The 25297-nt window shown below is 38.5% G+C and overlaps 1 protein-coding gene across 1 annotated transcript in view; it reads left to right on the forward strand.

Moving 5' to 3' along the window:
• The first annotated feature begins 434 nt into the window (after positions 1-434).
• Positions 435-25297, forward strand: part of LOC140196830 (DDRGK domain-containing protein 1-like) — a 73009-nt gene continuing 48146 nt past the window's right edge. Inside the window, exon 1 of the mRNA XM_072256666.1 lies at positions 435-544. Within this exon, the coding sequence (XP_072112767.1) occupies positions 457-544 (88 nt within the window). The 5' untranslated portion in view covers positions 435-456. The remainder of the gene's footprint in view (positions 545-25297) is intronic.

Here is a 25297-nt window from a genome sequence, read left to right on the forward strand (position 1 = left end):
CACCTCTCACTATCTTTCTGAGCGCATCCTCTCAGTCCTCTTTAATTTGCAAATCAGAACTCTGCACATATAAAGTGCTAAGAGACCCGAGCTATTGTTACACGTGTACATTCATACACTCCGGAAGGGAGCGTTCTTGACCACATCCCCAATGCTGACAGGTTACCCCTCCAGACAAGTGGTGGCGCTGTGAGCAGCATCCGGGCACCTCTAGGGCTCTGGTTCTAACCATTGCTTTGAAGGAGGCTTCAACTTTTCGACTGAAGTGAAAATTAAAGAAAATTACACATACAAGGCAAATGAATATTTCATAATGATAAAGGGGTCGGTTTTATCCAAATCCTGGTTAAAAATGATTACCCCGCGAGTTTATCCCACTCCCCCTCCTAGCAGAAGGTGGGTAGCACAGCCCGGAGCTGAGTACGTCAGAAGGGGCGGGGCTAGCGACAGGTAAACATGGATCCTGTGCTGTACGCCTTGGCTGCCGTCATCATTGCCGTCTTAATCTTCTTTGTATCACAGCTCAGACGACAGGTGAAGAAAGGTACGATTTCTGCGCCGGTTTTCTGGAAGTTTCAGTTAAAGCGCGAAGGCGGAACGTACAGCAGCTCAGCTGACGCCGGCGGCAGATCCCAAGCCGTCCGAGCCAAATGGCGGTTGTGCCCACCCTGACCTACACCGGAAGTGTATTCTCTCTTTTCTGATTGGTCAGATAGGTCTGAAGTCACTGTTCACCACCCACGTGGGCAGGGCTGGGGGTTGAATCCTCTCCAGTGGGGAATCAGTGAGTGATTCTCTCACCTCCTCCTCCCTCGCCACGGGTACTCTCAGCTAGTTTGCTACTGCTGTTATGTGTTAACTGTCAAAAAAAACCGGGCTCCTGAGGGAGCTCAGCGGGTCTGGCAACATCTGTAGAGGGAACTCTCAAAAGTTGAGTTTATTGCTAAATGCACAAATGCAAAGTGTTTGCATTCTGTCTATACTTCCGTAAATTTGTCAGAATCCACCCATCTCAAAGTCAAAGTAAATCTATTATCAAAGGAAGTTTATGCCACCAGATAGTACCTGGAGATTCATTTTCTTGCAGGTATTTACAGGAAAATAAAGTAGTACTATAGAATTTATGAAAAATATACATAAACAAGCAACCAATGTGCAAAAGATGATAAGTTATGCAAATAAAAGAATACTGAGAACAAGATTAGTGAAGAGTCCTTGGAAGTGAGTATAGGTCCAGTAATGGAACTTCCTTGGCAGTCTGAATTTGAACTCCTAATCTTCTGCTCAGTATGAATTTAGATCCTTGTTGAGTCTAGTGTTCTTTGGTCTGGATTAGGAACGTTCTTGGGTACTATGATGACATTCTAAACTATAACAGAGCTAATTTAATGAATTTGAGGCAATCATTCACAGCCTATATGCCTTATTGGCTAGAGATACTCTCTTACGTCTTTATAGGCCATTTATGATGTGGGTCATTGCAATGTTGAAGTATAATTGCACATTTATTTATATTCTATATAATAGCCATATTGTGGTGGAGTGCCTTTGAAATACGCACTACATATTTAATCATATGATAAGCCATTCCTGCTTGGATACCACGAATATCCACTATGTACGAAGCTAAGTTTCACTTGAGCTCTGGTAGTGTCAGTTGATACTGAATTATTTTTGATGTTCGTTGCTTGAGGTTTGTCTGTGACCTCTGAAAATCACAAGTGCCTGACGTGCTGTGAGTGAAGGGTCCCCCTCACTTAGGATCCCTGCAGGTGAGATCTACCACACTTGATATGCTGTGGAAGTAAAATAATGCAAAACCCCCTTTTACATTTGCACCCTGGAGGGGGCTTTTAGTTGCAGTACAGATCTCTCTAAAGTATGCGTACATCCCATACAGAAACTTCTCTGCTATCTTTCTTCCATAAGTACCTTTTATGTAAGACTCCTGTCTACAGAGACTGTCCTTCTAAAGCCTCTTCAGGTTTGTCTGCTGTCCCCCTCCTACCAATGTGGCACACGCTTACTCCTGAGTTGTGTTGTGGGGAACCCTTTAACGTTTTGTATGCTAGTGAGGCTATCATTAACCCAGGGATCCATGGATCCCAGATTGGGAACCCCTGGTTTAAGGGGTAATTCTTCAGATTGGAACTGTGATGGGATGGGGTTGCTAACCCATTGCCCCACCCTCCTCATTTTGCAGTTGGGCTTGGGACCATCCATGTCAAAGTTCTATTATTGTTTTAGCAAGAAGATAGCTTCTGTTGCCATTTGTGGGTTTGGATTCCCCACTCTGTCAATAAGGCTGCTTATGACACTTAATGCAGTCCTTTCTATATTCCTTTGTAAAAGGATAATTTCTCATACAATACTCATTCATGCTGGGGTATAATTTGGCCCTAACAAGGGTACAGCTAATATTGGAAGGGTATTTATTTGAGTTTGTAAATATCTAATCAGAAAGATTATGTACTGTGATACTGATGCTGTGCTGCCTGCTTGGTATACAATGGTAACAGAAATGTGACTTGGCCATTTTAGGTTCTTTTCTGAAATAGAAGCAAATGCATCCAGAATTAATGATTTTAGTTTTTAGTCAAGGTGATTAATACTGCAGAATGGTAGACTCTTCTATTTTAATTGTTACTTGGTTACATTAAGAAGGATCTCTAGAATATAGTTGGTGTTGGGACTGCTTCTTTTTACATTATATGTTAGTGATGTGGAAGATAGATGTAGCCAAGTTTGTGGACATACAAAGATGGGTCAAGGGGCAGATGGTATTGAGAAAGCAGGGACGCTGCAGAAAGACTTGGACAGATTAGGAGAATGGACAAAGAAGTGGCAGGTGGAATACAGTATCGGAAAGTGTATGGTCATGCACTTTGGGAGAAGGGAGAAGGAACAAAAGTGCAGTATGTACTTGATAGAATTTAGAAGAATGAGAGGGAATCTCATTGAAATCTATTGTATATAGAAAGGCGGTCTATACAGAGTGGATGTGGAGAGGATGTTTCCTATAGTGGGGGGAGTCTAGCACCATAGGGCACAGCCTCAGAATAGAAATCCAGCTATTTAGAATGGAGATGAGACGGTGAATCAGTAGAATTTGTTGCCACAGGTGGTTGTAGAGGTCAGGTCATTGGGTGTATTTAAGGTGGCAGTTGATAGGTTCTTGATTAGTCAGTGCATGAAAAATGGCAGGAGAATGGGATTGAGAAGGAAATGAATCATCCATAAAGGAATGGTGGAGCAGATATGATGGGCTGAATGGCCTAATTTTGTTCCTATCTGTTGTCGTCTTATAATGTCTCCAGTTGCTTGACACCAAAATCCAACGTACAAACAGTGTCATACGTACAAGGCATGTTTGCTCCTTTCCTGAATTGAGTTATTCATTATTTCACTAAGATCACTGAAGATATTGGAGTCCATTATTAAGGATGAAGTTTTGGGTTACTTGGTGGCACATGATAAAAACAGGCCAATATCCCATGTGGCCAAGTGTTTAAGGCATTGGACTAGCGACCTGAAGGTTGTGAGTTCGAGCCCCAGCCGAGGCAGCGTGTTGTGTCCTTGAGCAAGGCACTTAATCACACAGTGCTCTGTGACGACACTGGTGCCAAGCTGTATGGGTCCTAATGCCCTTCCCTTGGACAACATTGGTGTCATGGAGAGGGGAGAATTGCAGCATGGGCAACCGCTGGTCTTCCATACAACCTTGCCCAGGCCTGCGCCCTGGAAAGTGAAGACTCACAAGACTAACGGATGCCTTTATCCCTTAATGGGAAATCTTGCCTGACAAATCATTTGGAATTCTTTGAGGAAACAACAAGCAGGGTAGACAAAGGAGAGTCAGTGGGTGTTGTATACTTGTCAAAGGCCGCCTGCGAATCCAAGTTGCTACACATGAGGAGGCTTAACAAGAGCCCATGCTGTTACAGGAAAGATACTAGCATGGATAAAAGATTGGCTGATTGGCAGGAGGCAAAGAGTGGGAATAAAATGGGTCTGCTGGTGAATACTTGTGTTCCACAGGCGTCTTTGTTGGGACTCCTCCTTTTCACGTTATGTGTTATGATTTGGATGATGCAGATAGGTGGAGGGGAAGTTAGTGTTGAGGAACCAGGGAGTCTGCAGAAGGATTTAGCCAGAGTGGGAGAATAGGCAAAATAGTGGCAAATGGAATATAGTGTAAAGTGAATGGTCATGCACTTTGGTAGAAGGAATAAAGGTAGAGACTATTTTCTAAAGAGAGGGAAAATTTAAAAATCAGACATGCAAAGGGACTTGGGAGTTCTTGTGCAGGATTCCCTAAAGGTTAACTAACAGTTTGATTTGGTGGTAAGGAAGGCCAAATACAATGTTAGCATTCATTTCAAGTGGACTAGAATGTAAAAGCAAGGACGTAATATTGAGACTTATAAGACATTGGTCTGACTGCATTTGGAGTATTGTGAGCAGATTTGGGTCCCTTATCTCAGAAAATTTGTGCTGGCATTGCAGAGGGTCTGGAGGAAGTTTATGAGAATGATTCCAGGAATGAAAGGGTTAACATATGAGGAGTGTTTGATGGCTCTGAGGGGGGATCTTATTGAAACCTATCAAATATTGAAAGTACAAACAAGAGAAAATCTGCAAGTGCTGGAAATCTGACCACCAGACACAGAATGCTGGAGGAACTCAGCAGGCCAGGCAGTATCTAGGAAAAGAGTACAGTCGACGTTTCGGGCTGAAATCCTTCAGCCGGATTGAAAGGCCTAGATAGAGTGGATGTAGAGAGGATGTTTCCGATAGGAGGCTGAGCTCTTTGGTCCAACATTCACTATCAGAAACTTCCTTTTGGCCTTGTTCCATTTTCCTATCTAGCTTCCATGTCCCTTGTTATCCATGTCATACAAAAAAGTCTATTAAATATATGCAATGACGAAGCATCCTAATTGTTCTGGTGTAGTTTGTTCTAGAGCTCTCCAAACAAAGAAATTCCTCCTCTTCGCAGTCTTAAGTTGTCAATGCATCTTGAGTCTGTGGCCAATTTAGTAGTAAGGGAAACATCTTTTTAGTCATTACTTTCTGTGATGCTGTCAGAATATCATGTTTCTGTGAGATTACCTTTTGGTATTCTGAGCTCCAGTGGAAAGATCAGTCTGCTCATTTTCAATGGACTGTCTGCCATGAGTGAGATTGAGAGATTCTTGTTTGTAGGTTTATAGCAATTTTATGACACTGAATAAAACCACTAAGCTAAAGGCTACATCCACACTAGACCGGATAATTTTGAAAACAACACACAAAAACGCCGATTTTGTGTAAAATTGATAGGCGTCCACCCCAGGTGTTTTTGAAAATACCTCCATCCACATTAGAATGGATATTTGGGTGAATCTCCTCCTACTGGGCATGCGCAGGACACACAGAAAACAAGCGAAGAGGAAACAGTATACTTGGTGCGCGTTTGTCCAGTTACAGACTAGAAAACTTAAAAGAAAATTGTCAAACGAAAGACTTGGTGCGCGTTTGTCCAGAAACATTTCCTACAGCCATAGTCTCTTCACCAATGAAAGGGAAGACAGCTACAACTAAATGCAATAGGGCTTGTTGCTGGGAAAAAGTGAAATTTGCTGTTACCTCATTTGTTTGCCTTTACTTTTGCCATGTCCTTGTGTAGTACTTTGCTGTATTTAACATGTGCAATAAAATGAGTTACTGGGCAAAAGTGACAATTGCATCTATTGAATGTTTGCACAAGCAATACATTAATAAAGCATCTTGTTAAATGTATAAAACACTGCATCAGTGTTATCTTGTATTTCCATACAATGTTACATTAGGCTGTTACACGTCTATTGTCAGATATTATTGTTGTGGTGTTGGAGGTTGCGTTCAAGAAAACAATGAGATGCTGCGCTGCCGCCACCATTTGTTCCGGCATGTCATGACGGTGTTTTTAAAATTAGCCGGTTACCCCGTACACACTACAATGGCCAACCGGCTTTTTCAGATTTAAACACTCTGGAGAGTGTTTTAGAAAAGCTCCGTTTTCGGGGGAGGAAAACGCTGTTTCAGTGTGGACGGAGGGTCAAAACGAAGAGAAAAAGCTTTGGTTACGGATTTATCCGGTCTAGTGTAGACATAGCCTAAGATAAATTGTGTATTTGCTGATAAAGAAAGAGCTGATTATTTTAACTCTACCTTCCAGCACTAATTTTGTAGATGAGGGCTCTGATTTTCGCATCCAAGGTCTTTTTAAATACAATTAGGTATTAAAATACAATTAGGCAATCTGCCTTTTCTCTTTCAGGCAGTTATTCCAGTCTGGGTGAAAAGTGCTTTTTACATTCCCCTCTTTTAATTCTTTTATGAATTGCCTGAAATGTATTATACCAGTTATTTGGCCTCTCTATAATGGATCAATTCTAATTTCTACAGGCCCCTCATATTTCTAAAGAAAACAGCCTCTGCTGATCTTAGTTTTTTAATGAAAGCAGTATTTTTCCGCTCCACTCCAGACATATTTTTGAACTTCTCAGCTACATCTGTGGTACTGCAGTCACCTCTTTAATGTGACCAGAATTGCACACAGTATTGTGGCATACAGCTAGTGTTGTTTACAGTTGCATTATGACTTCCCTGCTTTTTGTATTGTCTGCCAGTGCTGGTAAAGAAAATAATCTCATTTGCCTTTTCTAGCACTTTATTGATGTCACCTGCTAACAATAGGAACTGTGGATGTAGACTCCAAAGTCCCTTTTGATCCTTCAGATTGCTTGATATCCTTTCATTTTCTCTGTTGTTGTATCTCCCTAATATGACATCATACTTCTTAAGGCTGAATTCCATTTGTCACATTTCTACCCAGCTGAGTAAAACATTCATTTCTTCTTGCGGCCTAAGGTTAGTTTCCTTGTTATCTACCTGTGACCATGTGATCATATGCATCTTTTATCATCTCTACATTTCAGCCTAAATCAATTGCTATACACTACAAAAACGAAGGCACCAAAATGGTGAAGTATGTGTAACCTCAATGATACGGATTTTCAATTGCACAATCGCCCATCAACTGTTCCTCCATTCTTCCAGCCTTTGAGCTGGTTTTATATCCAACTAACCTCTATTTTGGATCCATTTTTCTTTTTTGACCAGCCTGGCCATGTGGGACTTGTTCAGATCTGTATCAACCATATCAATCATTGACTCTCCTTGTTACTTGCTCTTTTCAATAATTGGAAACAACTTAAGCAAGTTTCAATACCAGGACACAAGATTAAAGATTAAATTGGAACCCAGTGCAGCATTTAGTCAGTTATCTGTAGATTTAGAAACTAGTTTAAATTAGTTTCAGCTTTCGGAAGAAATTAAGTTCCTTAGGCTTGAAAAAATGGTATTACTTTAAAATCACCTGTTTAATATATGCTATTACATATATGACTCACCGTAAGGAGCCAAGTGAGTTGATATTTGTGGCCTTTTGCTAATTTAATTTTGTATGTACCCAATTTGACGAAATGCTGAGATCACAATAGTTGCTGGAGCTGGATGCAGCAGAAATAATGGGACATATAAGCGAGCAACTATAAAGTGAGGGACGCACCATTTTAGGTTCAGTCTAACTGGTTTCAGGGTTTGGATAGGTCTACAGAGATAAAATTAGCCTTACATGAAATCTGCATGGAACTGCAACCATGGAATTATGGTGGTAGAACAAGCCTTTCTCGCTTGCGACAAATTACTGATCCCAAGGGAACAACTAAAGGAATTATTTACCCTCCCTTTAAACCCAGAAGCATGGCTTTCCTTAAACTATTAATCTTCTAACAACATGTTTAACATAAAATTTTAAATACTTGTACACAGAAGTGTTTGTACAGGAGGGATACCAGCAGATTGCATAGTTCACTTGTGACCTGTGCAAGTTCTTTCACTGGCACCTTTTCCAAAGTTGTCTTCCTGAACTGTAGTCTAAAATGTTGCTGTGTAGATATTTTTAAACTAACTTAAAATTGATTCATCTTAATATAATGGACAATTTATAGTCCAAATTGTATTTTTTGATTCTTCAACAGCTAATGAGTATGCACTTCCTGACACGGAGTTGTCTGAAGATGTTCTACCGAATTTATTAGTTTTCAAAACAAAAAATATTGGGCTTCAAGATTGGCTCTTTCTCACTCACTTTCTTATCTATTAGCAAATAAGTTGGATGATATGTCATAGCAAACAGCAAAGTTACCTTTGAAATCTTGTGGGTTTCAGAAGTTACATGGAAAGTTTGGCCATTATCTATGATTGAGCAAATTGCAGTAAACAATATTGCAAGGCCTAGAATGGGTCTTATAAAGGAACAGAAGCAAGGATAGACCAATTAGCCTCTCAAGCCTGCTTCACTATTTAATAATCTTGCCCTCAGTGCTATTTTCCCTTGACGCCCTTGTCTATCTGTCTACGATTTGAGTGTTTTCAATTAATCTACCTCTATAGCTTTCTAAGGTAGAGAATTCCAAAAGCTCATGACTCCTGGAGAGCAGAAATTTATGCCCATGGCTGTCTTAAAGAGGCAACCCCTTGTTTTGAAATTATGCTCCCTAGTTGCAGGAAATAAGCTATCAGATTACACTAGTAAATAATATAAAGAGGGACTATAAGTTCATGTACTGGTACATAAAAAGGAAGAGAGTAACTAAAATAAGATTACTAAATAACTAAATAGTAACTAAAATAAATCCATTTTGTAAATTTGTCTTGTACAATAATCAAGAATGAAAATTACCTGTTAGTGGTGGTGCTTGAAAATTGGAAAGGAAGGCAGAAACTGAGATGGGTGTTTTCTGTGGGCAATGGCTGCCTTTCCAGTACTTGTGTGATCTTTTTATCAAATTGATTTTCAATTTCAGTACAAGTCCTCTTCGCACCAGATAAATCATATTGGTTTCAGGGTAAGGGCTGGAAATCTCACACAATGGTGTCTCAATATTTCTCTATAGCATCCACACCTACAGCTTAAAGAAATCATAATTTGGTTAAGATAATCTCTAAAAATGTGTACAATAGATATTCTTTAAAAACGGTTTTAATGTTTAAAAATAATTGTACCAAATGCAATCTATTAATTACAGATCTACTTAAAAAATTTGCTTCAAAAATAAACTTGAAGGTAGTTCTGTAATACAGCCAAAATCATTTTGAAACCATGGGGGGGGAGCTCAAAGTTCTTGGTTTGGGGGAGGGTGATTACATTATACCAGTGTTAAGAATGACGCCTCGCGTTCCCCCACAATACCAGTGGAAACTCATTTTGCTTCACATTGTCTTGATAAATCAAGGGGAAAAAGGAAAAATAAATCTGTGGTGAGCTTTGCTTTAAGCCAGATATCTAATTAACTTGCCTTCCTTGGAAACTTGTTCTTGAGTCACCACCTAAAATTAGTTAAGTTGCAGTGATACCAGCACGCCAAAATGTGGGGGCATTTTATTGCATAAAATGGTTTTGAGAATCATTGTAATGGAGCAATTGGCTAATCATTGTTGAAAATTTCACTGTAGGTTGGGTAAAAAGTTTCATCCAGCTTGGGTAATCAGATGACACAAAACTCAACTGACAAAGAAAAGACATTAAAAGGTTTATTGTTCTATAACTCTGTCATTGTCAATAAATTTTAAAAGGAAAAATTCCAAAAATAATTACTGACTTGATAAAACTTGGACAAACATTCAGATCATCGATAACTGATGATTTCACTGAATATTGGAATTTAGTTAATGGGCTAAATGTCTCAATTTTTCTTTTGTTCCCAGAAGTGTTTTAAAACAGCAAATGTTCAGAATTGCTTTCCTGAAATATTTTCATTATCAGTGCACTTTTATATAGTTTCTAATTGAGTACAGAAAGCAGAACGAGATAAACATATAAAATCATACCACAGTAAAGGGACTGTTAATTGACATAATGAAAGTCAATTTTTACAAGAAGCTGAACAGGGTTAATTAGTTAGCCTTACTCATTTTCATGTGTGTATTTTTTTAAAAAAAGAAACCCAATGAAATGTGAGATTTGTCAGCATTCTATAATGCAAAGTAATTGCCACATAATTGAAACAAACTGTAGAATCCATTACAATAACACACCATTCTTTTTTTTAAATTGCTGGTTACACCAATGCATGCATTTGCTACTTTGTGCACCATATAGTATACACATTTGCAAAGTGATCAGGAAAGCTCCTAAAAAAAAATCAACATTTCCAATTTAAAAATCAGTAATTAAGTTACAATCATAAGCTGCCTTGTTGAAACTTTTGTCTTCATACCATTGGTTTCTGATACCTATTTTCTTTCTAGTTTATTCTTTTTTCATACCACAACACAGTGCTATTCAAGGGAACAGTTGTTTCATACAGTACATTCCTGCCAACTCAGTACTGATTGCCATTACTAACTCAAGATAATCTCTTGTATTTATCTATTGAAAGGTCATTAAAGGGATCCCCTTTTCATAGATGCTACCTGACTCATTGAATATCTGGTATTTTCCACTTTTACTTAATTTGCTGTGTTGCATAAAGCTTCAAATTGGCAAATCCTGGACATTTCCTCTTGCTCCCCCAAATTTTCCACCTTCCTGTATGTTTTTACTTCACGCGGTGGATTTTCAGGGAACTCATTACAATTGTCATTATTTATAATCTTGGACTTTCGCTGAACGTCAATAGGAATCTGATTCCAGTTTGCTTGAGAGCCTGCATTACTGATGTGTGAGGTTAACTGTAAAAAGGATGAAGCTATTCAACAAGGAAGAGAGGAAATAAAATATGTTTTGAAGTTGACTTTGCTCCAATTCAATGGTCGGAAGCATTGGCAAATATAGCAGTGAAAATGTACATTCAAATACAAACCAAGCCCTCATTGTGCATTGTCAAGATTGAGAATAATTTCATGTTCTGTTGAATTTGGAGATGGGGATTTAACTAGCTCCTGATCTGGGAGGCAGAGGAGAAGGAGATGGATACTTGGATACGAATAGGGAAGGAAAGTTGGAATCACTGACATGAACACCCTAGGAAAAGGAACTCATCCTTGCATCAGTCTTGGTTTGAATCCTCACCCTGAGACTTTGCCCCTTATTTCTGAACTCTACTGTTTGCAGAACATGTATGCGTAACATTGGTCATGACATCTCCCTTCTGGGCTTGTAATTTTAATGTGATGGCTTCTGATTTTGATATCCTGAGATGATGAACCCATTCTGTTTATTCCTCATACTTGTGATTTGACATAGTTTAAAATAATTTTTATATAGTCATTTTCACACATTACATCCAAACTTTTCAAAGTAAGCAAACTTCATTTACTTACATGCTGCTTTTCATGCAACTTTGAAATGTACAAAATGGCTGCCATATTTTTGAACATACCACACTTGGTTGTCATACTTTAAACTTATGCAGAGGCATAGAAGTTCATCTAGATTTAGATTAGATGTTTAATTTTTACGTTTCAGCAGAGCACATAATTACAAGCATTTTACAAACAACATTTTAAATAAAGGACCTATTGAAGACCCACTGATGTAAAAAAGGAATTCCTTGTACTTTTTGCATTCAAATGTAAACTATTATGTTTTATAATACTGCATTGTTTTCAAGGATCCTTCATCTGCTGTTTAATTTCAATTGGGTGATTTTTTTTTGTGTAAGCTTTCTCAGAGTAAGCAGGTGAGTTTGTTTCCTATGTATTGCTACGTTGCTTGTCTTTTGTAACAGACATTAAAACTATTGAGATTCTATCTACTTCTTCAAGTAATGTTTAAAGTTAACAAGCAACACACATAAAAGTTGCTGGTGAACGCAGCAGGCCAGGCAGCATCTCTAGGAAGAGGTGCAGTCGACGTTTCAGGCCGAGACCCTTCGTCAGGACTAACTTAAAGTTAACAATATACCTTTGAGGTATGTTGGAGTCTGATTATTAAATGTTCAGTGGTTAAACAGATCCTATATCCTATACCTATACCTACCTCACCTTTAATTGCCCTGTCCAATAAACGTGCTGACAGGGTTATAGAAATGGAGAACATGGGCCAACCCTTTTTACTTCAGGTTATTTTTTGTTTGGATTTCTGTTGATGACCATGACTATTCCCTTGGGCTGTCAAATGGTCCCACAGTATTAGCAGATTAGATGAATCACAAAGTAATTTTTAGACTAGTTTGGTGCAATGAAAATTATTTTCTGCATTTTTTTTGTTGTAATATGACTTCTTGTTGAATTGGTGATTTTTGAAGAAGTAAAGTATACTATTAAGTATGCTTTTTTAAGTACTTGTATTAATATTGTTGCCAAACCAGTCCTAATTTAATCTTCGGCTGGAGGTGCATGTGGCAATGGAATATTTAGCTGTCTGTGCACTTAGGAAGCTTGAATAGAATGCACATTTGTTTCAAACCTGACGTGTGCATTGTATGAAAATGTGGAGCCTTTTTTAATGGGGAAATTTAAATTTTGCATTAATTTTCTTTGCATACGCCCAGAGGACATGTAATTTGCATGAGGTATGAAGATAGTACTAAGACATTGAGCATGTTAAATGTACTGGATAAAAGTAGGAAAAATAAATCTATTATCTTTTTCTTGAGACACAAGAGCTGAAATCTGGAGCAACACACAATCGGCTAAAGAACTCAGCAGTCGAGCAGCATCAGTGGGAGAAAAGAAATGGAGGATGTTTCAGGCCAAAGCCCTTTCTCAGGCCTAGGTAGCTGACAGGAGTAGGGGAAGGGGAGTGGCAAGAAAGGACTCTGAGGAAGATAGAGAGAGGAAAAAGAAATAACAGCAAATTGAGGCAAGTTGAAGACTCTGTCTTCACACTCTGCTCCCTCACTTTGACCCACTTGTGGTTTATTTCTCTTTATCATTCACCTGCCCCAGTCTTCCAACTCCATTCCTGTTAATAACTCCAACTGGCACTACCTGCCTGTCATTTTACACCCCTCCTCAGTCCAGTACTCACCTTGGAGTCCTTTTCTGCCACTCCCCTTCTCTCTATGCCGGCCACTTCACCTCTCCACTCTCAGTCCTGATGTAGGGTGTCGGCCCAAAACGTCAACAATTTATTTCCTCCATTCAATTCTGCTCGATCCACTGAATTCTTCGAGCAGACCATGTAATGTCCATATCTTTTTTTTACTTCTTTATTCTCTTAAAAGCAGAGCGTGATGCTTTGAATATGGCTGTAGCTACTCTGATATTTTATCCACGTGCCATTCTTCATTGTTCAGTTAAGTAGAGTTTATTGTCATATGCCTAGGTATGGTGAAGTACAGGTATGACAGCAACATCACAGGCATGTCAGTAAGTAGGCTTATTGTTCAGCTGTATCTGCTTTATGGCAAGAAGTGCTCATCCTTTGCGATTTACCGAGTAACCCTAAAGTACCACTGATGCATTGTTTATCGCATTTTAGTGCTGGAACCTTTGTAGCTAAGAGCTCGTTTGAATGAACTAATATAGCTCAAAGTAGAATCCCTTGATCAGAGTATCCAATCCTTCTGCAAGATCTGTAGCTCTTTAAAATTTAGAAATAATTATTCACTTTTTGTCATTTCGTTAATGCAAATCAAATGACCTTTACATTTCCCTTATGTATGGTTGGTGATAGACTTGTCTGTTTTTTCTGTCAAGAACCAGACTTTTTTTTATCAGCAACCAAACTGTTTAGTTAAGTGCCTTACTCTCTCCAAACACTAATTCCTGATCCGTACAATGACAGTGCCTGGCATTTTAGCAATAGATCAAATGCACTCTCTCTGCATTTTAGCTGAGAAAGCATTCACAGACCCAATTAAATAGTGTATCCATCTTGTCTTCTTCCTGGTACCCCTACCTTCACAGAAACCAGTTGAAAGTCAACATGATTCTCTCTACATGATATTAAGAAATATTTCAGAGCACAGGTAACATACGTATAATGCTGGAGGAACTCAACAGGTCAGGCAGCATCAATGAGTTATCATTGTTTCAGGTCCAGAGCACAGGATACTGCAAAAGTGTCAAAACCAAGCAGCATTTTTGGTACATCCTGTAGACCTGTATGCTAGTTAACTTCAGTGTAATGATGGTGGAAAAGCTAACTAGCACAGTTTCTTGTTCCCTCACTGCATTGTCTCTGACCTCATCTGTTCCCTCTTGGACTATGAGCTTTCTTTTCTTGCATCCAGATATTAAGTAAACTTTTTTGTCAAAAGTTTGGAGCCTTGAATTGGTATGTGGAGGTTAGGGGAGTGGAGAAGATGGCAGAGCAGACTAGATGGGCCAAATGGTCTAATTCTCCTATGTTCTGTGGTTTTATGGAAGAAGCAATCAATATGGGATGTTAGTGAGAAAAGAGAAAACATAAGATGATAGGGTTCAGTGAAGGAATATCATTTGAAGGCATGGGGTGTGAAATGAAAAGTGTACTGAAAGACAGAGGAGAATGGAGAAAAGGTGCAGAAACAAACAGACGAAGATTAGCACTACAACTTTGAGGAGTGCAGGGAAGGGAATTAACTAGAAGCAGTGAACAAAACCCAAAAGTGTTGGAGATTTCAGAGAAAGTTTGTTCATTTTTTAAAATTGAACAATAATCATGAGAGACACTAGTTTTTTTTAATTTTATTTTTATTTGGATAAGGTATTCAGAAATATTATACAATTTTTTTACATGTATAACCATTTCCATTTTTTATATATGTATAGATCTATAATTATTTATACATTCACAAGTACACATTGAGATGATATAAAAAGTAATTAGGCACTTAAATAGATAATTGTGTGCAGTTGTAGTTCCACTCTATTAGACTAAGTATTGATAATGGTTGCAAAAAAAAAGTAATAATAGTGGATTAATAATAATTTCCATGTATCTCTTCTGGACCACTTCTTTCTGGTCCGGAGATACACTAGTTTTTACAGTTCATTTTAACATTAGTAACTGGAGTTGCCCTAATTAAAGCACAGGTCTTACTTTTTGGTCTTGATGTTTCAAAATTGGTACCAGGCTCTTTGTAAAACTTTTATTAACTTATATAAGTATACATAGGCCCATTTCAGAAAAGTCAATTATTTTGATTTAGCTTTTGTTGTAAGTTATAAATTTCAAGTTATCCTTGAACAGGCTATACCAAGAGGTGACAAATTAGTAATATGTTAAAATTAATTTAGAAAAGGCAAATGAAACCTCTGAGATTATAGTATACTGAATTTACTAATGTTACCCACATTGTCAATTACAAGTTTCATACAGGAAAATGAATTTTGTATTGGTGTAATCCTTAACAGTGTTCTTAATTGTTGCACTGGTTATTTTACCATTGACTTGCAAGAGAACTGTGCACAGTATTTCATTAGAACTAGACACTCAGTAACACTGATACCTAAAGCAATTAATTTTCCTCTTTGAACAACTGGAAATGCAGTTCCTTCGTTTTCTATCTTTACTTCATATCTGTAGCATCAGCATTTTCTGACCCTGCATGGTAAAACAGAGGAATGCAATTCAAGTTTATTGAATAAACACTTTCTTTGGTTGAAAGTTAAAGCTCAAATATCAGCAACATTAAAATCTACTCTGTATGGATTTGATTTAATTTCTTGAGTCTTCTGGTATAATAACTTGAATCCTGTTATTTCTGGTTATGTACGGAGCAGTAATTCTTGGTTCTGATGAATTGCTTCTTTAACAGATTTGACAGTGTGGCCCCTGTCCATCCCACACATGAGCCATCCGTTGTCGGCCCCCAACCAACACATATTCCACTCTCCCCTCCTACCCCTCCTCACAGTCCCCCACCCTGCTCTCATGACTATACCCCTTCCCCACATGAAACCACCACGGCGGGCTTCACAGCTCTACAGGTGAGAAGACAGCTGAAATGTCTCAACCCAAGCAAGACTGCAGGACCGGATGGTGTCAGTACCAGGGTGCTCAAAGCCTGTGCCCGTCAGCTATGTAGAGTACTTCGCCATGTATTCAACTTGAGCCTGAGACTCTGGAGGGTTCCTGTATTGTGGAAGATGTCCTGATTCGTCCCTGTGCCGAAGGCGCCGCGCCCCGGCGGCCTCAATGACTACAGACTGGTGGCATTGACCTCCCACATCATGAAGACCCTGGAGAGACTTGTTCTGGAGCTGCTCCGGCCTATGGTCAGGCCACACTTAGATCCCCTCCAGTTTGCCTACGAGCCCCAACTAGGAGTTGAGGATGCCATCGTCTTCCTGCTGAACCGTGTCTACGCCCACCTGGACAAGCCAGCGAGCACTGTGAGGGTCATATTTTTTGAATTCTCCAGTGCGTTCACCACCATCCGCCCTGCTCTGCTGGGGGAGAAGCTGACAGTGATGCAGGTGGATGCTTCCCTGGTATCATGGATTCTTGATTACCTGACTGGCAGACCACAGTACGTGTGCTTGCAACACTGTGTGTCCGACAGAGTGATCAGCAGCACTGGGGCTCCACAGGGGACTGTCTTGTCTCCCTTTCTCTTCACCATTTACACCTCCGACTTCAACTACTGTACAGAGTCTTGTCATCTTCAGAAGTTTTCGGATGACTCTGCCATAGTTGGATGCATCAGCAAGGGAGATGAGGCTGAGTACAGGGCTACGGTAGGAAACTTTGTCACATGGTGTGAGCAGAATTATCTGCAGCTTAATGTGAAAAAGGCTAAGGAGCTGGTGGTAGACCTGAGGAGAGCTAAGGTACCGGTGACCCCTGTTTCCATCCAGGGGGTCAGTGTGGACATGGTGGAGGATTACAAATACCCAGGGATACGAATTGACAATAAACTGGATTGGTCAAAGAACACTGAGGCTGTCTACAAGAAGGGTCAGAGCCGTCTCTATTTCCTGAGGAGACTGAGGTCCTTTAACATCTGCTGGACGATGCTGAGGATGTTCTACGAGTCTGTGGTGGCCAGTACTATCATGTTTGCTGTTGTGTGCTGGGGCAGCAGGCCGAGGATAACAGACACCAACAGAATCAACAAACTCATTCGTAAGGCCAGTGATGTTGTGGGGATGGAACTGGACTCTCTCACGGTGGTGTCTGAAAAGAGGATGCTGTCTAAGTTGCATGCCATCTAGGCCAATGTCTCCCATCCACTACATAATGTACTGGGTGGGCACAGGAGTACATTCACCCAGAGACTCATTCCTCTGAGATACAGCACAGAGCATCATAGGAAGTCATTCCTGCCTGTGGCCATCAAACTTTACAACTCCTCCCTTGGCGGGTCAGACATCCGGAGCCAATAGGCTGGTCCTGGACTTATTTCATAATTTACTGGCATAATTTACATATTACTATTTAACTATTTATGGTTCTATTACTATTTATTATTAATGGAGCAATTGTAACGAAAACCAATTTCCACCAGGATCAATAAAGTATGACTGCTACTACTACTACTACTACTACTACTATTGCTGCTGTACAGTTGGACTCCTTCCAGAATGCTTGAAAGTACCAAGGAGAATTGTGCAGTAAGAATTTTAAGAAATATATCCTCATCGAGTGTGGTTGCCTCCCACATTCCATTATGGTTTAGTGTTAGCAAGTTGTGGGCATGCTGTTTTAGTGTCAGAAGCATGGCAACTCTTGCAGGCAGCCCCTAGCACATGCTCAGAGTGTGTTGGTCATTGACATAAACAGTGCACCGTACGTTTTGATGTAGGTGTGACAAATAAAGTTTTTCTTTACTTCTTTGTAATGTTTGATGGACCTGCTTGAGAATATCTATTTTTTGGGGTGGGGAAATATTTCTAACTTTTCTAGCATTTTTAAGAAAATCAATACTAGTGTATGGCCAGTAAGGTAAAAACATGATCAAATTGTGCAAAGAATTTTTGCCATCTAATCTAACCTGATGCAAACCCATTAGTTATTTGACTGATAGTCTCATTGATAAGTAACCATCTCTGTTGGGTGCAGTGGAATGTCATTTGGTGTTTCTTATCACATAGGAAGAGACAGTTTAATCTTTCGAGTCTATGGTGGCTCTCAAAGCAATCCCACGAAGACCACACCCTCACTATTTCCCTGTAATCAGTTCATTTACCCAAACTCATTCAACATTTGCAGTACTGTGCGGCAGATGTTCTACAACTCAGTGGTGGTTAGCACTCTGTTCTACACTGTAGTCTGCCGGGGCAGTGGGGTGCGAGCAGCTGATGCCAAGAAGATCGATTAAACTCATCAGGAAGGCTGGTTCTGTTCTGGGGGTGGAACTGGATTCCCCGGTAGTTGTGTCTGAGAGGAAGATGCTACAGAAGATACAGGGCATCATGGACAAGCCTTCTCACCCCCTCTGTGACATACTGGACAAACAAAGGAGCACCTTTAGTATCAGAGTGATTCCATGGAGGTACACCACTGAACGCCACAGGAGATCCTTTCTCTCTGAGGCTATAAGACTCTACAACTCCTCCTTAAGTACATAAGTGCATGGTTTCTTTGTACCTCCGTATTTTGCACTATTTCTTTTTAATGTACATTTTGTATTTTTTTTCGTACCTCAGTGCTTACATTTTGTATTTTAAAGAATATATTTCAGGCTGAGCAACCTTGCAACAATAATTTCCTCCAGGATAAATAAAGTTTTATCTTCTACTTGTTAACATTTCCACCATTGTCTCATCACCCACGCACACCAGAAGCACTGTATATTCCTCCAGATAGTGTGGTGTGTCCTTGGTAAACAGTGAAAGAATAGCTCTGAGATTTAGAAATTAGTAGAGATTTAAAGCCACCAACCCTTTCCTTCTGACATCAGAGCTTGTAGGTGAGAAGGACCAAGTACCAGAGGTCAGAATTGGACCATAAGACATAGGAGCAGAATTAGGCCATTTGGCCCATTGAGTCTGCTCCATCATTCAATCATGCCTGATTTATTATCCCTCTCAATCTCCATTCACCTGCCTTCGCCCTGTAAACTTGGATGCTTTTTCTAATCAAGAACCTATCAGATTGCTGGAGGAAAGGAAGTGCTTGGGACAAAACTGTTTTGGAATAGTCATTTAAGCATCTGTCATATTTAATTGTATTTTTTTTGGTTTTTTTGTGATATATTTTCTTTAACTCCGGAGAGGAAAAAAATGATTATTTGTATTATCTGTCTTTTCAATTGGCACATTCATTGTATAATTTTTTTGAAAACTGCAATAATATTAAAACATTTTGGATTCATGAACAGTTTTATTATTAGAACTATTTTTATTTTGTAACACTTAATTGTTTTCCTTGTGGATGGGTTTGCTGTATCATTCATAGATCCAGCAAATAATATGTACGCCTCATTTGAAAATGACCTGCTTCCACTCTAGTTTTGTGGATTTTGTGTTGATTCACGAGGTCATTATGTGGGACCCTTGGATCTTGGGTCAAAAGAACTGTCTGAGCAGAGAGAACAGGGACTAAATTGGGAGATGCCCTTGTTCCCTCATTTATCAAGGCTTTATCAGAATCCAAATCAGATTTAATATCACCGGCATAGGTCGTGAAATTTGTTAATTTTACGGCAGCAGTACAATGCATACATTTTAAATATAGAGAAAAAAATTACAGTAAGAGACTAATACAACTGCTTTGCTTCAAAGAGTGCTGTAGCTGTATGAGGCTAATCTTACCCGTGGCCATTATGCTCTATAATGAGTCAATCTGTAGCTGGGGAAGTGATGACCCCCTCTTGTTGGACTGTGGTAATTTGTTTTTACTTCTTTCTACTTCTTTTAATATTTATATCTGTGTACTTATAATGCTATTGTGATGCTGTAATTTCCTTTGGGATCAATGAATTATCTATCTTTTTCAATCTTTTTATTAATTTCAAAATATAGAAACAAAACATAACAATAATACAAATAGTAGGAGATATATTGTTACACTTAAGAAAAGTAATTGTAAAATCAAATAGTGTAAGTTGACAAAGCTCCCAATCATGTAGAACTGACAACGGATAATACAAATCAAAAAAAACTGAAAAAAAATCATGAAAAAGAAAAAAAAAACAAAACCAAAAAAAAAACAAACCCCCATCCCCAAAGAAAAACAAAATTAATCAACTAAACTAAAAGACTTGGGCAAAACTAACAACTTAAAAATGGAAAAGAAGAAAACCTCAGTGTCGACGACTCCATTCCCCTCCAACAACAGTACAGAGAGATAAAACAAGTTTCGAAATGATCAAATTACATCAAATGAAAATGCTGAATGAATGGCCTCCAAGTTTTTTCAAACTTCATGGAAGGGTCATAAACTGCGCTTCTAAATTTCTCCAAATTCAAACACAACATAGTTTGTGGAAACCAATGAAATACCTTAGGATGGTAAATCTCTTTCCAATTCAACAAAATGGACCTTCTAGCCATTAAAGTAAGAAATGCAATCATCCTTCATGATGAAGAGGTTAAATTATTTAAGTCTATCATTGGTAGTCCAAAGATAGCAGTAATTGGGTGAGGTTGTAAGTCTATATTTAGGACTGTTGAAATAGTATCAAAAATATCTTTCCAATATTTCTTCAACAAGGGGCATGACCAAAACATGTGGGTTAAAGAAGCTATCTCGAAATGACATCTGTCACATATTGGATTAATATAAGAGTAATAACGAGATAGTTTACCTTTGGACATATGAGCCCTGTGCACTACTTTAAACTGTATCAACCTATGCTTAGCACATACAGAGGATGAATTCACCAACTGAAGAATTTTTTCCCATTTTTCAGTCGATATATTAATCTCGTTCTCTTTCCCAGTCAGCTTTAATTTTATTAGAAGCATCAGGACATAAATTCATAATTATATTATATATAATTGCTACTACACTTTTCTGAGAGAGATTTAAATCTAAGATTTTTTCCAAAATGTCCATTGGATGTGGGTGTGGAAAATTAGGGGAAACAGTAATTAAAAAGTTTCTAATCTGTAAATATCTAAAAAAGTGATGTCTAGGTAAGTTATATTTATTAGAGAGTTGATCAAAAGACATAAAACAATTATCCAAAAATAAATCGCGAAAAGATATTATACCTTTGGTTTTCCAATCAAAGTAAGCTTGATCCATCGTGGAAAGTTGAAAAAGAAAATTTGATATAATGGGACTTGCTAGAATAAATTGATTAAACCCAAAAAATCTTCGGAATTGAAACCATATACGTAAAGTATGCTTAACTATTGGGTTATTCATTTGTTTATATAATTTAAAAGAAGTAAAAGGAAGTGAAGTTCCTAAAACCGAACCCAAGGAAAACCCTTGTAATGAATTAGATTCAAGATTTACCCAATGAGGGTTTAAAGATACGTCCAAATCTCGTAACCAAAATTTTAAATATTGAATATTAATTGCCCAGTAATAAAATCTAAAATTCGGGAGGATAGTATGAGCCATAATTGAGAATTAACCCTTTGGTGAGTAAGGGGTTAACCATAATGTGAGCTCATGAAATCGGAAGAGGAATACATGATTAGAGAGGAACCGGAAATCTCGACACTGCGGACATCTTTGTAGTTCTGAATCAGCCCAATAGAAGAAATTAGAAAAGAAAAAGACTATCCCATCCCCCAACCCCAAGAACCCTGAACTAAGCCAAAGAAGGCTGAAGAAAGCTCTAACTAAAACTAACTCTAATCCCATTTCTGCAGGGGGCAACTCCAAAAATATATGTTAAATAGGTGACATCCCAGAGACTAATATATGTAAAAAATAACCAGTATAATAATTAGTCTACATAGTAAAAATTACTAAAATATATGAAATAAAAAAAACTTAGTCAATACGTATAATTAGTTATAGACAAATAAATAAGAAATCGCTTCCAAAAGGAAAAAAAGGATTATGGGAAGAAGCATAAGAACATGGCGTCCCGAAAAAAACAAAGGAGGTTATACAAAAAGAAAGACAAGTTGCCATTTTAATTATGCAAAAACCAAAAATAGGAAACATATAACTAAAAATGATTGTCACATCAGACCATTAATGATAACGAAAAAGGAAAAGTTAAAACAAAAGGTTAACTAAAGGAAAATGATGTTATTCACAGGAGATAAGTATTCTATATAAGTTATAGAATAACAACTATAGTAATAAACAAAGAATAAAAATCTTGGACTTATAAAAAAAAATCTTCATCACACGGTAGTAAAAGGTTTATTTTAAAAAACACCAGAAAGAAAAAAAAATTGGTGCTGGAAGCACCCGACACAGATTAAAAGAGGGTGTCTGTATCAGATGGGAAATTATCATTCAAAAAGCTTCGAGCGGCAGTTGTAGAGTGGAAGACATGACGATTTCCATCGGGAAGAGAGATTCTGAGACGTGCAGGATACAATAGTGCCGGTTTGAGATTTTTTTGATAGCATTCCGACATTAGAGGTTTAAAAGTCAGTCGTTCCTTCATCACTCCAGGACTGTAATCTTGAACTATCCTGAAGGAATGCTGGCGATAGTTGATCATCCCTTGTCGACGAGCAGTCTGGAGAAGTTGTTCTTTAACATTGACATAATGGAAACGAAGAATAACTGGTCTAGGTTTAGAAGCAATCGCTGCCGACTTTGTCCATGGTATACGATGGGCGCGGTTGAGTAATGGAGGATCGTTGGGAAAAACTGAACTGAACGAATCCTTTAAAAGTTGAGCAAAGAATATTGCAGGGTCTCCAACCTCAACATCCTCGGGTAAGCCAATTAAACGTAAGTTTTGTCTTCTCGATCGATTCTCAAGATCAATAACCTTGGATTTAAGTTGTTGGAGTTGTTTGGTAGTGGAAGCTAGATTCTTCTCTAAGATCTCAACTTTTGTATCCGTCTTCTGAGATTTAGTATCCAGTTCAGAAATTTTTGCATCGTGTTTTTGAACATCAGAATCCAGGGATTTCAAAGAGTCCGTGATTGATTTTAAATCTTCATTGAGGCTTTGGCGATGTTGTTCAAATTGAGCAGTTAAACTTTCAGGTAATTTTATCCGATGCTGTTCAAACATTTCCTCCATAACTTCGTAAGTTAATTCCGTTCGTTTGGAATCACCTTTCTTCTTTCCTCCGTTCCCATCAGCGTCTTTCCCATCTTTAGTTCTAGATCTCGTACTCATTTCTCTAAGCTCGAGAGTTACAGTTGACTAAAGGAAATCAATTAATCAGTAAATCAAGAAGATTAAGTAAATCTTCTGGTGTACTTAAAGTTGATTAGATCAAGGAGATCATAGGTTAAAAAAAGGATAACGGGAATGGAGCGAAGCCAAAGAGACAACCTCACTCCATGAGCGCTCCCTGCAGAATGTTTTATCTATCTATCTATCTAAATGTCTAGTAGATAAGTTAAACAAGTAGTGCAAAAAACGTAGTGAGGTTGTGTTCATGGGTTTCAGTGTCCATTTAGAAATCGGATGGCAGAGGGGAAGAAGTTGTTTCTGAATTGCTGAGTGTGTGCCTTCAGGGGTTTTCAACCTAGGGTCCATGGCATAAAAAAAAGGTTGGGAACCCCTGCTTTATTGGGTTTCCAACAGATGGACTGAGGGCTGTCAGTGTCACCCTAAATGCCCATTCTCCATTTTGTTCAGTCATGAGCAGGAATTCTCACATTAATGGACACATTGCACTTTTTAAAGAAATTTTTTAGCATGTGCTTAAATCTCTTCCTCTGTCTATCTGTAATCTCTTGCCATGGTGGAGGTCAGAATAATGGGAGCATCAAAAATAGTGGCAGATGCTGGAAATCTAAACTATAGATGAAAAATGCCGGAAGTACTCAGTACGCCTGACAAAGCGTTTTGTTAAAAGGTCTTCGACCTAAACGTTATCGCTGTTTATCTTCCCACAGATGCATTTCCAGTATTTTCTGTTTTCGTATCATTAATGTAACTGTTTTGGAAGTCTGGTAATGGAGATACAAGTAATGTTGCCTGCTTATCAGAACCAACTGACTGTAATTAAGGCCTCAGTTTGTAGAAGCAATGGAATCCAAGACTTGATCTCCAGTCAGGGCCACGGGGGTTAAAAAAGATCCTTGATGTAGCCTTGATTGCTGTCTTTGTAAGGGGAACTCCATATGTGGGTGTGAATTTTATTCAAGTGCGGGATCAGGCGTCCTCTGATGCTGTTGGTGGTTAATTAATCTTTTGACACTGTCTGGTTCCTTGTTTGAATAACGTCTACTTGAGTGAATGCTGGAGAGTAACAGGTGAAATGTTCTAGTATGTTTAATAAAAGCGAGGATAAAATAAAGATTTTAAAAGTTATTTGTACAATTCCCTCCTGAATGAAAGCATCTCATTCTTGCTGCTATTCAACACTGGAAGAGAAGTCCTTTGGGGAAGTGAAGGCAGTACACAATGTACAATACTCAGAAGAACTGGAAAGCTCATGACTTTCACTGAGAGCCCTTCATCAATTTTATTGTTTTTAAATAGCCCAGATTGGCAACAAGAGAGCAGGAATTGTGCTTTTTAGCCCTTGCTGGTGTTGCCCATTTGTAGTCATGGAATTGCAGATTGGTTATCTGATCCTCAGTTTGTACATGGCTCAATCATTTTCATAACCCACAGCAAGTTCAGAAAATGATTATGAATGAAGTTAGATCTACAGCTCTAAAATGCATGACGCATTATCACACCCTGTGAATGGTGATGTTAATCTTGAAAATTAATTCAAGCAGCAACTCGTTCGTGTGTTTCAAAGAATAGTAAAAATGGGTTATTAAGTAGAGTTTCAAGGAAACAGAACTGAATCCCATGGGTATGAACATGTAAGCTAGTTTTAAAATTCTGAGTGAGACTTGTTTGCTAAAGGGATATGGTATATCAACTCCAATATTCTGATGCAGAATGTTAAATGTAGGTTACAGTTTACCGACAGTTCTCTGAGCAAAATGAGGAAAACCAGATGAAATGTTAACTCGCCACTTTCATTTGTGGTTTCAGAGCTTTGAAGTACTCTGGTGCTGGTTTATCCTCCCAAGGTACCTGGGATTCATCATCCTTAAAATTCTTCAGACTTTGTCCTCTGCCAGCAACTTTGGCAGTTATACTTCAACTCACTGCCATACATGGCAAACTGCAGGCATAATATCAAAATTGATTGGTTTTTAGATTTAAAAGGAATGTTTAAACTTACTGATACTTGCTTCTTTAATTGATCGCCCCTCAGATGTCTCATTTAAGGGAATAGGGTAGTATATTTCTTAGAACATAGAAAATTACAGCATAGTACAGGCTTTTTGGCCCACAATGTTGTGCCAGCTTTTTAGCTACTCTAAGATCAATCTTCCCTC

Source organism: Mobula birostris, chromosome 4 (genome assembly GCF_030028105.1).
Source record: "Mobula birostris isolate sMobBir1 chromosome 4, sMobBir1.hap1, whole genome shotgun sequence".
Lineage (NCBI taxonomy): Eukaryota > Metazoa > Chordata > Chondrichthyes > Myliobatiformes > Myliobatidae > Mobula > Mobula birostris.